The sequence below is a fragment of the Globicephala melas genome, chromosome 8 (genome assembly GCF_963455315.2).
Source record: "Globicephala melas chromosome 8, mGloMel1.2, whole genome shotgun sequence".
Classification (NCBI taxonomy): domain Eukaryota; kingdom Metazoa; phylum Chordata; class Mammalia; order Artiodactyla; family Delphinidae; genus Globicephala; species Globicephala melas.
Genome location: NC_083321.1, coordinates 51,305,300 through 51,317,487, shown reverse-complemented (window position 1 = coordinate 51,317,487; position 12,188 = coordinate 51,305,300). Strand labels below are relative to the sequence as shown.

Sequence of the window (12,188 nt, the reverse complement as noted above, 5' to 3'; positions counted from 1 at the left end):
GAGTCCTAACCACTGGACTGCCAGGGAAGTCCCTGTTTTCTCTTCTGTCTTCTATTTGTGGTTATGTTTCAGGCACAGTCAACAGCTCAAAGTGAGAGGTGGGCAGGGGAGGGCAGGAGCCTTGTCCTGTACCCCCAACTTGAGGATTCCATCTATTTTGCCTCTTCCTAAGGCTCTGAAGGCTGAAGAGGAGCATTTTGAGAGGCTGACTCTTCTCACCCAGTGTCCTGGGACAGCTATACTTAGCTCACCTGGCTCCACCACAAGATCTAAGGGAAGGCCTAATCCTTCAACCACACTGAAAAATGCACCTGAACCCAGGAACCTCCCAGTCTCCATTTCTAGCATTTGTGAAACAGGTGTTTTCCCCTTTTCCCCACAGTATAGTGGTTACAGTTCTCTGTGTGAACTTCGTCAAGTCTTCTGATTTTTCTGAGTCTGTGTCATCTGTCAGATGGGGTGATCAGGCCTCAAAGCATGGTTGCACTGAAGAGCACCAGGTGTCACACAGATAGGGTATAGAGGCCAGCTCTCAGCCCCCCTTCCTCATGACTGTTTCATCTTCTGGTTGTCACCTCTTCAAGAAGCAAAGGAGGGAGGAGGATGGCGGGTCTAGCAGGACCATTGAACAGCCATCCAGTGGCACCTTTGAAATTCCTTATGAATCAGTCAGGTTCTGTTGCCTCTGCTTTCTCTTTCCTCTTTGTGATAAAGTAACTCTTCAGTGGGACAGCTCCCTAGTTTTATGTATAGTTACTTCTGATTCTGTTTGCTTAGCTGCCAGGGGCAAACTAGTTTTATCAACTTCTCTAAAAGGGGAGGTCGAGGATGAGATAGCACTAATGTACATGTTGTTTTCCCCAGACTTACGTCTTCTGCTCTTGTAGATGTTTCTTTGGGGAAATTTCAACCACTTCAGTTATTTCAGTTATTATTACAGTTTGATGACTCTCAAATCCTTATCTTCAGTCCAGACTTCTCTGCCATGCTGCAGACACACATGGATCCACCTACATCCTAGAAGCCTTTACTTGATGTTACAAACAATTCAGCACATCCAGACCTTGAGCTTGTCATCTTCCTTTGCACACCCTCTCTACCACCAGCGTTCCTTATCTCAGTAAACACGACCACGGTCGTGTAGTTACCCCTGCCAGAGCATGTGTGTCGTCTTCCCCTCCTCCTACACCTTTATCCCCCACAACCCACCATCACCAAGGCCTGTGAATTCTGTCCCCTAAATATCTTTGAATCCACTCACTTCTCACCATTTCATTATCTAGCCCCAGTTGTTTCCCCCATAGCTGTTTCTAACTACTCTTACTCACAGCCACACTTTCCCACCACCATGTGTCTCCATACTGAAGCCAGTGTGATTGGCCACTGTAATCTGACTCTTACCCCACTCTACCACCGGAGGAGGGAGGGACTCTTCAAGGTTGTCAAAATCCAAAAAAAAACCCTCCATATTCCTAAACCAGTTATTAAATCTGAGTGCCCAGTTTCTTTGATCTCTCAGCGGCATGTGACACAGTTGATCTCTCTCCTGTAAACATTTTCTTCACTTGTTTCTAAGGCATCAGTGCTTCTTGGTTCTCTTCTTCCCTTGGTGGCAGCTCCTGCTCAGCCGCCTTTGCTGGTTCTCCTTCATTTCCCCTACTTGTTAATAGGGGTGACCAGGGTGTGGTCTTTAGACTTCTCTATTTACACTTACTTTCTAGATGATCCTGTCTGATCTCAAGGCTTTAAATCCCCTCTATATGCCGAAGACTCATAATGATTATCTTAGCCCAGACCTCTCCTCTAACTCTAGGCTCGTATGTCCAGCTGCCTACTCAATATATCCAAACTCAACTCCAGATTTCATTCCTCAGCTCTGTTCCTTGGTCTTCCCCATCTCAGTTAATAGATATTCTATCCTTCTAGTTTAGTTGTTCCTGCCAAAACCCTTGGAATCCTCTCTGATGCCTTGATTGCCAATCCACCAGGAAATTCTGGCAGCTCTACCTCTAAATTCAGATCCATCCACTGCTCACCACTCCCACCACTACCTGGTCTAAACTGTCATCATCTCTCGCCTAGATTGTTGCAGGAGCCTCCAAACTTGCCTTTCTGCTTCTACCCTTGCCCCCATTCCCCATATAGTATCCTGTTAAGTTTTTAAGACGTTAAGTAAATCATCAATAAATCATGTGACTTCTCCACTCAGAACCCTCCAGTAACTTACCATCGATGACTAGGAGAGCCCGAGGTGGGTCTGAGGACAGGCAGGCCAGAGAGTAGGAAAGTAGTTTGGGCCTCTAACTTGAAATGTACATCTTTCAGCAAATTACAAAGCCAATAGTCCTGAGCTAGGTGCAGAAGTAGACAGAGAAGGAGCTGTGGTCCCCTCCCCCGCCAAAGCTTACAGTTCCCCAGGGGACTAAGCTTTATATGTAAGTTCCACCAACTCCACCAAGCGCCCGTCGTGCTTAAAGTGCTAGACGTGGTGCCATGGACCCTCTTCAGGGAGGTCACAGTTCCTTGAGAGGCACTGGCCACCAAACCACTCACTAACTTTCTCAAATGACATTAGCCTATATTAGCACTTAAGTAAAACAAAACAAAGAGAATGCGTACAGGGAAAGGAAGACAGAGCCATGTACGGTGGCATGAGTAGAATTCAGCAAAGATGAAGGAAAGGCTTTGAAGGCTGTGGATTTGGAGAAAAGAAACCTTTCAGAGAATCAACAGAATGTGGTAACTGGGAAGTACAAACAGGATGTGCTAGAGAGGAGGTCAGAGCTGGGGAGAGATCAGCCTGGACCAAAGCAGTCAGGATAGGAATCAGAAGTAAAGAGCAAGAATCAACCTGTCATCTGAGCTCCTGGACTAACCACAGGCCTGGAGCCAGATGCTACTGTTCATGAGGAGTGTGTGTAGGAGGCAGGAGGTCGGCAACAAGGCCAGGCACAAGTGTCCCCTTGAAAGCCTTGAGTTGTCCAACTCCCACCCCACCTTAGAGTTCTCACCTCCACTTGGCCAGACCACAGTGTTTCAGACATCATCGGGATCGAGGTGCTCCAGGCAGCTGGGGAGCTGAGTCAGCAAACCTGGTTTCTTTTTTTTCTTTTTTTTTTTATGGCTGCGTTCGGTCTTCATTGCAGCGCGCGGGCTTTCTCTAGTTGCGGTGAGTGGGGGCCCTTCTCATTGCAGTGTGCGGGCTTCTCATTGCAGTGGCGTCTCTCATTGCAGAGCACGGGCTCTAGGCGCACGGGCTTCAGTAGTAGTGGCGCACAGGCTTAGTTGCTCCGTGGCATGTGGGATCTTCCCGGACCAGGGCTCGAACCTGTGTCCCCTGCATTGGCAGGCGGATTCTTAACCACTGTGCCACCAGGGAAGCCCAAACCTGGTTTCTTGCCCTGGCTCTGCTTCTGGCCTTCTGAGGTGCTGAACAAGGTCTGAGGAGGCAACACGGACGTAATTTGTGGCTATACGTCCCTCTTCTCTCCTACCAGGCAGTTTTGTATAGCGGTTAGGCACATGGCCTCTGAATCCAGACAGCCTAAGTTCAGAGCTCAGTTTTGCCACTTTCTAGCTGTGTAACCTTGTGCAAGTTACCTACCTTTTCTGTGCTTCAGTTCCTTTATCTGAAAAATGGGTGAAACGGTACCTGCCTACTAGACCTTGTGTAGGGTTAACCGAGTAAGATGTTAAGTACTTAGAGCAGTTTTTAGCACATGACATAGTAGGAACTATATGAATGTTAACTATTGTTATTTTTATCATCATTATTATTGAGACAACTTCCCCTCTTGTGCTGTTACATTCTGGGGGGACTAGTAGGAAAAAAATGCTAAGGGATAGGGACATCATCAAAAGCTTAGCACCAGGCGCAGGGAGCCGCAGGGACCTGGGAAGTTAGACCCCACAGGGCAGCCCCAGAAGGATGGAGAGCATTGCTCAGGGCCCTAGCAGTTGATTGTGTGCTCAGTTCAGACCCTGAGTTAGAGACCCAGGATGACCCACTGCCCCCACCTAAGGGTGGTAGAGCCCTAGCCTCAGAAGTCCGTGGCCTGCCTGCCTTTGAGTCCTGAGGCTGCTTCTTTTCTCCCAGGAGCCCAAAGAATTCTTGTCCCTTGGTTTCCCTTCCCCAAGCCCAGAGCCATCTAAGAGAAACACAGTCTTGGTAGAGGAGCCCAGTCCTCCATAAAATCACCAGACCAGATGGTTGGAGTCCAAGAGAAGTTCCTGAGCCTGGTGTCCTCTTCTCACCCTATGGTCCAGGCCTGATGGCTGAGCTGCCCATCGTGGGGCAAGAAGCCCTGACCTGTTACCTCACCTCTTTTAGCTACCAAGTCCCTAGCCCTCTGCAGAGACCCAGGAGGAGTCCCAAAGGTCAAAGAGCTTCTGATTCAGGCCACACAAAGCTTTGAGGAGGAGATGAGCTCTCTGGCCAAGGGTGTACAGAAGTCAGGGGAAGCAGCCAGAATTGGCTGGTGCCCACCTTGGCCCAGATGCAGTTTGGCCGGCACCGCGAGGGAAAGGGCCTGCGGGTCTGCTGGGCAGGTGCTAGGCTCAAGTTGCCTGAGCGCTGAGGCCAGAGTCTGGGAGGAGCCAGGAGTTCCAAGAGTGTCTCTTTAACCCTTCCCTGTCACTGGCAGGGAGTGGGTTCAGAAGGTTGAAGAGTCTTGATCTAGTCTGGCGTCTTCACGGAGCAGGCTGGGAGACTGAGGCCCGGGCTGAGGGGTGACACAGGCCCTGCGGAATAGGCCGGTTGTCAGGGAAGCCTTCTCGGAGGAAGGCAAGGGAGGCATCAGGGGGTGGGGAGGAACAGAGGCAGCATGTAGGTAGTGAGAACCACATGACCAGAACTCTGAGGCAGGAATGGAGGGTGAGCTCAGAGCGTGGAGCCCAGCCATACTGCAGCTGGGTTAGGTGGTCAGATTTAGGATTGGCCTCTCAAGGCTGGGCACCTGGTCTGCGAGTCTTATCCTCGCTTCCCCCCTGCTCTTAGTTGCAGCTGCTGAGTTTGCTACTCTCTTTAGCACAGGGAAGTCCTGGTCCCAGCCTTTGGAGAGGACTCTGGGAGGGGAAGGCAGCCAGCCAGCCAAGTAGGTGAAAGTTGAACAAGGCAGGCGGCTCTAGGGAGCCTCACTCATCTCTGAAGCAGCCATCTGTTGGCAGCCCTATCCTAGCCAGCCAGAACCAGCTGGCTGTTTACTTTCTGTTTTCAGCCTTTTGGAAAGTTTTGCTTCCAGCCCCTGAGGCAGTGTTTATGTCATTGTAAGGGATCTGCTCTGGGGAAGAAAACAAAACTTCAGACCTGATGCCAGGCCCAGGGGCTCAACGGGTGGGGGGCAATGGTAGGGAGAGAGTATGGCCAGTCCTGGCCTAGCCCTGGGCATCCCTCTGGGGGTGCTGTACCCCACTTCTGCTCCAGCTGAAGTGAGGTCTCGGAACAGCAGGGCTTCATTTTGCTCTCCGCAGCTGGTGTCTCCAGCTTATTTAGCCCCTGTGCTTTTGTATCTGGCCAGAGCCTTGGTCACATCTGAATTGTATTTCAGCTTCACGGTAGACCTGGGGCAAAGAGGCAAACAAGTTCTCAGCTCCACTTGGTAATGAAGATACTGAGACCCAGAGAGACAAAGTGTCTTGGCCTCAAGCAAGTGGGGCAGTTGGGCTGGGCCACAGACCAGTGTTCCTTCCACTCCACCCCACTGCCTCCCCTCTGAGAAAGTCCCAGGGACACCCAGAAGCAGGGGTAAATGGGGGTGCCTGCACCTACCACCCTCCTGGAAACATGTGGTCTATGTAGGAATATCCATCTGGGGACTAGATGGAGGGAACCCAGAACACAGTGGCTTGAATCAGCTCACATTTCGAGGCCAAAGAAGAGGGCTGGAGCCTCCTGAGAGAGTGTTTGGAGAAGATGCTATCACAGGGAGCTGGCCAAAGAGGGAGCCATGGGCCGGGGTAAGTCCCTGGGTTACAGGGTGCCTCCTCCTGTATTACCTGCTCATCCTGATCTGTTTTCAGATGAGGAAACCAAGGCCCAGAGAGGAAGTGACTTGCCCAAAGCCACTTGGCTAAGAAGTGGTAGAGCCAGGACTAGAGCCACTCCCCCACCAGGGTTAGCCTCTTGGTGTGAGGAACCCCTGGAAGCCCTATATTTTCCTGCCACCACTGCTCCTTACTCCTCCCCTGATGCTTTATTTTCTCCCTGCTGGAGTTCTGCCTTTGACATTGAAGGCTCCTTTGAGACGTCTGTCTCAAACAATAGGCCGAGAAGCCTGGGTGTCCAGGTGCCCAGAAAAGAGCAGGTCCCCATATTTGGAAGTGGGAGAAGTTAATAGGAGAGCTGGATGGATTTAAAGGGACAATCAGAGCCCCTCGTATACTGCCAGGCTTAACACCCAGACCACAGTAAAGCCTGTTCTGTCCTTCACCCCAGGACAGGGGTCAGCCCCACGCCCCCCGATCATTGGAAACTCCAAGAGGAATATGGTCAGTTCCTCCCCAGACATTCAGGAACTTGAGCCCCTCCCTTGCTGGGTTTGTCTTCCGCTCTCCACACCTGCAGTCAACCAGTCCCATACCCCTGGCTTTCCCAGCAAATAAATTCCTTCTCCGCACCTTTGCTCAATCTAAGACTCTACCTGGAATATCCTCTCTCATACTCTTTGTTCAGATTCCACCTTCATGTTTCAAGTCCGTCTTCTTGAAAGTACCCTTCCAGGGACTTCACCCCACGTATGACACCCACTGTCCAGACTCCAAGGCCCCTGCAGCCCCTCAGTCTGATGGTCGTGCTTCCACGTGGGCTCCTCCTGCCTCCCCAGGGAGGCTGAGGCTCCTCAAACCATAAGCTATGGTGACAGTTTGCTGGTGCCCCCAGAGCTCCAGCAGGAGCATGGGAGTATTTTCAGAGGAGTGGTGGGTACATGGAGGGGTGTCCCTGCGTGGGCAGCTACACCTCTGCCCAGCCCCACCAAGGCTGTATGTCTCAGGATAGCAACCCTGACGAAGAAAGAGACTTTACTACTAGTCAAGATGTTTTTTAGACCCTTTTGAAGTCAACAAAAGCCACATGCTGCTGGCCTTCCACAGCTCTGCCCTGCCCAGTACACAGAGCCAAACCCCGTCCTGTCCCCAGGCCTGGGCCATGCAGGTAAGGCCCCCTAGGTGGCTGGGCCCAGGTGTGGGTACTGCGAGGTTGGCTGTGGCTGGTTCACAGATGTCAGCCCAGCTAGCAGGTGCAGGCCTGTGCTCATGCTGCCCCTGCAGTGGGTGACCTCACCCCACACACAGCTCCGCTGAAACCCTGCGCGTCTCAGATCCCACCTCTGCATGAAGCCGCCCTTTCTGAATGAATTGCTCTTTCTCTGTGCTCCCGGGCTCTAAGCTTCCTCTTTGGGATTGCTGGGTAGGTCAGCATTCGTCTCCCCTCTAGCTTGAGCAATCACTGGTTCTGGAATGAATGAAAGAATGACTGAATGAGATATTTGCTGCAAGAGGCAGTCTCCTCCCCAATTAATTTAAGCCTCTGGTCACCGTGGCTTGACCCATTCACTGGTCTATCAGCTACCAAGCTCCCATCTTGGACCTGTCTCAGTGGGAGTCACAAGCATCAGAGACAGGCCATGCCCTGCAGGAGCATCCAGTCTGGAGGGAGAGGGCCTCAGGCAGTGGCTGGGTGGCTGGCCTCCCCAGCCTGAGGCATTATGGGGTGCAGGTGCCTCCCATGTTTTGAAAGGAAGAACAAAAACACCAGGACGGGGTGGGTTTCCTTTCTCCCCTTTTAGCCTAGGCCTGCCTGGAAGATGGGGGAGCTGTATGTACTCACCTCTGCTGGGCATGTCCAGCCCCTAGCTCCGCTTTGCTCTTGGTTCTCCAGCAAAGAGAACCTGCCTGTGGGCTGTCAGCGCTGAGAGCTTGTCAGGTTGTATGCACTCCCTTGGCATTTAGAATTCCAGATTGGCAGGGACCCTCAAGGTTGCCTGACTTCCATTCCCCCTATCACTTCCCGGTTACTATTCTAATTCTTTGAATAGCTCTCTCTGTCTCCCCAGTTTAACTCTGAGCTATGGAGATTGAGAACTGTTCATCTCTCTCTCCCTCTCACAGTAGGCAGTAAGAAGGTTAAAGAAGTGAAGGAAAGAAGGAATTACTGAATATTGCTGATCCCACAAGCAACTCTACTCCCACAAGCAATGGGCCTCAGTTTCCCATTAGCAGAATTACTAAGGGGCAGGGAAGTAGTCTTAATCCCTAGGGTCTCCACCAAGCTGATTCCTGGGGCATAGGGAGTGGTGCGTGTGCTTTCAGTATTTGGGGACAGGCTGCACGCTGTGGAGTCAGCCACGTTTGCCTGTCGGGGCAACTCCCATGTCCTTTCAGCACTGCCTCTTCCTATACCAGGCCTCCACCTCTTCCCTGGGGCCTTGCTGTCAGCCACCTGCCTGGGCTGGCTTTCCTGTATCCTTTGAGCTCCTTCAGGGCAGGAACCTGGCACAGAGTAAGCACAGAAACAAGCAAACAAAAGGGTTAGAGGAGCAAATGGGTGAGACATAGAGGAGTCCAAGGACCATGACGTCATAACCCAAATGCACACACCGTAAAGGGGAAATTCGTGATACCCAGTCAGCCCAAGACAGGGAGATGTTTGGTAGCAGGGCTGTGGGTATGTGCTTCATGACACCTGGCAGCTCCAGGAACTCCCCAGGGCCACACAGATAGTGTATTTTTCACCAGCATCTTCTAGCTGGCAGGGTCACACATGGGACAGTCACGCTTCGAGGACAAATGACTTGTCTAGACACATGCAGCAAGAGAAGGAATGTCCTGGAGGAGACTGCCCCTCCTTCTCCAGAGGCATAGAAGGAGTCTGAACAGGGGTTTACATCTTAGGTCTGCTACTCCGAGCTGTGGGACCTTGAGTTTATTTCACCTGAACTTTAGTTGCCTCATCCATGACATGGGAACCATGTACCAACCTATGGGGTCGAGGCGAGGGTTAAACACACTCAGGTATGTAAAGTGCTTTGTAAATCAGTCAGCTCTATACCAGTATTAGCCAAAGGACCAAAAGACGAGAAGAGTCAAAGTCATCTCTAGGCAGTGCCATGTGCGCAGTGCTAACCTAGCTGACCTCCTCTTCTCCAGGGCAAGAGCGAGACCACCGGGGGAGCCCTGTCCCAAAGGCCTTGTCGTCCCAGACCTAACTCGCTGCCTCCCAGCCTGTCTGAGGAAGAAACTCGCAGGATTGCACGAATATTTTCTTCCCGATACTCCCAGAAAGACTAATGCAGCCCAAGATACTGAGGGAAGGACCACCCACCCACTCACCCTCAGCCTTGTCTGGCCTCCCTCAGGGCTGTGAAAGCCCTGAAACCACCAGCAGCCTTGTCCCTGGACACCAGTCAGCCCAGACTAGAGGAGCGTCACAGACCAGCCCAGTGTCCACCTGCCAGGACTTCAGCTTCCTCGTCGGATGGTGAGGCAAAGGCTAGAAATGGTGGATTCCAGTGCCCAAGTGGCCCACCCGTCTTTTGACCAAGGGACCCAAGCGGGCATCTTTCGGCTGGGAAACTCCTCCCAGTGTCCTTGACCAGAGCCTCCTGCTGACAGGAGCCTACCCTCTGCCTGAATATGATAGGCCCTTTTGCCTTAAAGGGGTTGGGGAGGGTGGGTGGAGATGTTGTGCCTCGTGCATAGCCAGGGAAATCCTGGGGCTGACCTCCAGTTCATTTGCTTGGGAATAAGGGTATTTTATAGATAAAATTATTTTTATGCTGTGTTGAAATAATCAGTAGGAGAGGAGGGGGAAATTATCTCCTTCAAACTTTTTATCTGATTGTCTGAAACTCTAACCATGCTTTTAACTTATTGTTTTTACCCAGCTCTGAAGGTCATTGTTCCTGCCTGTGTTTGAATAAAATCATATTGGTATTTGTATTCTGTGCACAAGTGTTTCCCGGGTTGGCCACTGGACTGCAGTGTCAGAAATTTGCTTGTGCTCTGACAGCCAGAGAGAAAGCTTTGCAACCATACAATCCCTTGGAGAAGCTCATCTGGAACGGGGGGTCCAGGGTCACCATAAGACTTCTGACTCCTCCAAAGATTAGGTTGATGCAGATTAGGGTGACACCTAGTATTTCCTTTGCTGGTACCTCAGATCTATCAGCACAGTAATGGGGCTCATGGCACAGGCCCGCTCAGAATGCCCCATCTCTCTGGGATGAGTACATAGCTCTGGCTTAGACTGTCAGACTCCAAACATGCGAGCAGCTACCGTAGAAAGGGCCTGTGGGGGCATTAGAAGGGGACAGAAATGTGCAGAGTGGCTGGGAGGGAACTACCTGGAGGGCCCTGCTTTCCACCCCCAAGCATAGGTCATCTCAGTCCTCAGAACAACTCTATAACCCACATCTTATGATTCCCGTCTTATAGTTAAACTGAAGCTCAACGAAGTTAAGTGACTTGCCTCTGTTCATGTACTTAGGAAGCAGATCACACAAGACACCTCCAGACATGTCACAAGGCTTCTGCGCCCAGGATACAGCCAGTTAAGTGCTTTGAATTCGGGGAGTTCATGGAGGAAACCATGTGGGCTGGAGCAGTCAGAGAAGGCTTCCTTGAAGAGCTAAGTCTGGGGGTGAGACCAGGGAGGAACCAGCAGGGCATGCGGGCCACGGTCCAGCTGGGGAGAGAGCAGAGACGGGTCCGGCTCTGCCACTTCCCGAGAGGTCGCCTCCGGCTTGACTGCGCAAGCCTCTATCTGTCAGAGCCTCTGTTCCCTCATCTGTAAAGCAAGATAACAAGCCCGGCTTCACGGGGTTGTTGAGAAGATTAAATGAGATGACGTTTGTGAAAGTGCTTTGCCAGCAATTGGCACTTAATGGAAGCATAGGAAATGTCAGCCCCACCCACCCCTCCCCCACTGACCCGGAGCAAGTCAGTAGATAGGCAGGCTCACCACTAACTGTGAGGCAGGACATGCCCCAGAGAGTACAGGGTGATGCAGGGTGCCCCCCTCATCGGTCAAGTGCACTCAGACCAGCATGTCCCCCTTCATCTGTTTGTCTCGGCCCCCTAACCTTCGGCCTGCCAGCTCACCTCCTCCCCAGTGTCTCCCTCTCAGCTCACCAGCTGCCTGTCTGCCAGGAGCTTTCAAGGCCCAGGTCTCCGCCTCCCTTGAGGCCACAGAGAAGCTAGGGGCCTAGGCCTGAGGGGTTACGCCTCAGGTGAAGAATTTTCCTTCCCAATCCTGCTCCAGCTCCTGTAAATAACTTGATGGGGTCGAGTTAGGATAAGGACATGCATGACTCCTACCCAGGCTGCGGGCGGCCTCTGATAACACAGAGGCACCCTGAGGGTCTGAAAACCTCCCCCTACACTTACAGAGTGTGTTATTTACCAGTGGCTTCTCCCCAGAAGTTGGATCTATTTTGCAGTAACAGCTCAGACGAGAAACGCCCTGCCAAGCATGCAGCACCGGCTAAGGGCATGAGGTACATGTTTGTTCCACCACCACCAACAGAACTAGCCAGCGTCTCCCTACTTCCCTTTCAGCACTCCCTCCACAGAGCCCTGAAAATGGGTGCTTCTCATCACCCAGAGGTTGGCTGATCTCAGCCCATGGCAGCCAGCTTTGGAACTTCTAGCACAGACTGGATTCTGGGGACACGGAGCCAAAGCAGACAGACCTGGCCCTGCCCTCGAAGAGCTCCCAGGCCCACATGAGCTAAGCTGCCCTCCCTCTGGGTCTCTCCAGGGCCCACCACCCCCTTGTTTGGGTTCCGACTATTTACCCCTCCCCACCTCCCGGCTGCAATTCACCCACCACCTCCAGACTGCCATTTTCAGCTGGAGCCAAGAACCTACTTCCAGAACGCTCCCCACCTCAGCAGCCCTAGCAGCCCCTTCCCTTCATAGGACTAACCCAACTGCCTGTTCTGCTGACACTGGGGCAGGGACTGCTCCAAGGAGGACCTTTGCACTTGAGTGTCTGGACTTGTGACCATGGCCATGGCTCTGCGCCCAAGTCTAGCAGTGGCCTCTGCCTGCTCCTCTGCCCCACCCAGTCACCTCCCTTCCCTTCCCACCTCTCTTCTTCTCTCCTTCCCTGCCCCCTGCCCCTCCCTCCTCTCTACTCAGTCACCTGGATCCCAGGTTCAGATTCGCCCACCCCTTACCCTCCGTGTCTA

At 52.3% G+C, this 12,188-nt stretch overlaps 1 protein-coding gene and 1 long non-coding RNA gene across 3 annotated transcripts in view; one reads left to right on the top strand and one right to left on the bottom strand.

The window, feature by feature from the left end:
• Positions 1 to 9,936, top strand: part of C2CD3 (C2 domain containing 3 centriole elongation regulator) — a 128,428-nt gene extending 118,492 nt beyond the window's left edge. For both annotated transcript variants that reach the window (XM_030836095.2, XM_030836098.2), the window contains one exon: positions 9,145 to 9,936. In XM_030836095.2, coding sequence (XP_030691955.1) covers positions 9,145 to 9,285 — 141 coding nt within the window. In that variant the 3' untranslated portion in view covers positions 9,286 to 9,936. The remainder of the gene's footprint in view (positions 1 to 9,144) is intronic.
• The window catches only part of LOC132597685 (uncharacterized), a 117,405-nt gene that overhangs the window by 75,504 nt on the left and 29,713 nt on the right, over positions 1 to 12,188 (bottom strand). The gene's annotated exons all lie outside the window — the stretch shown is intronic.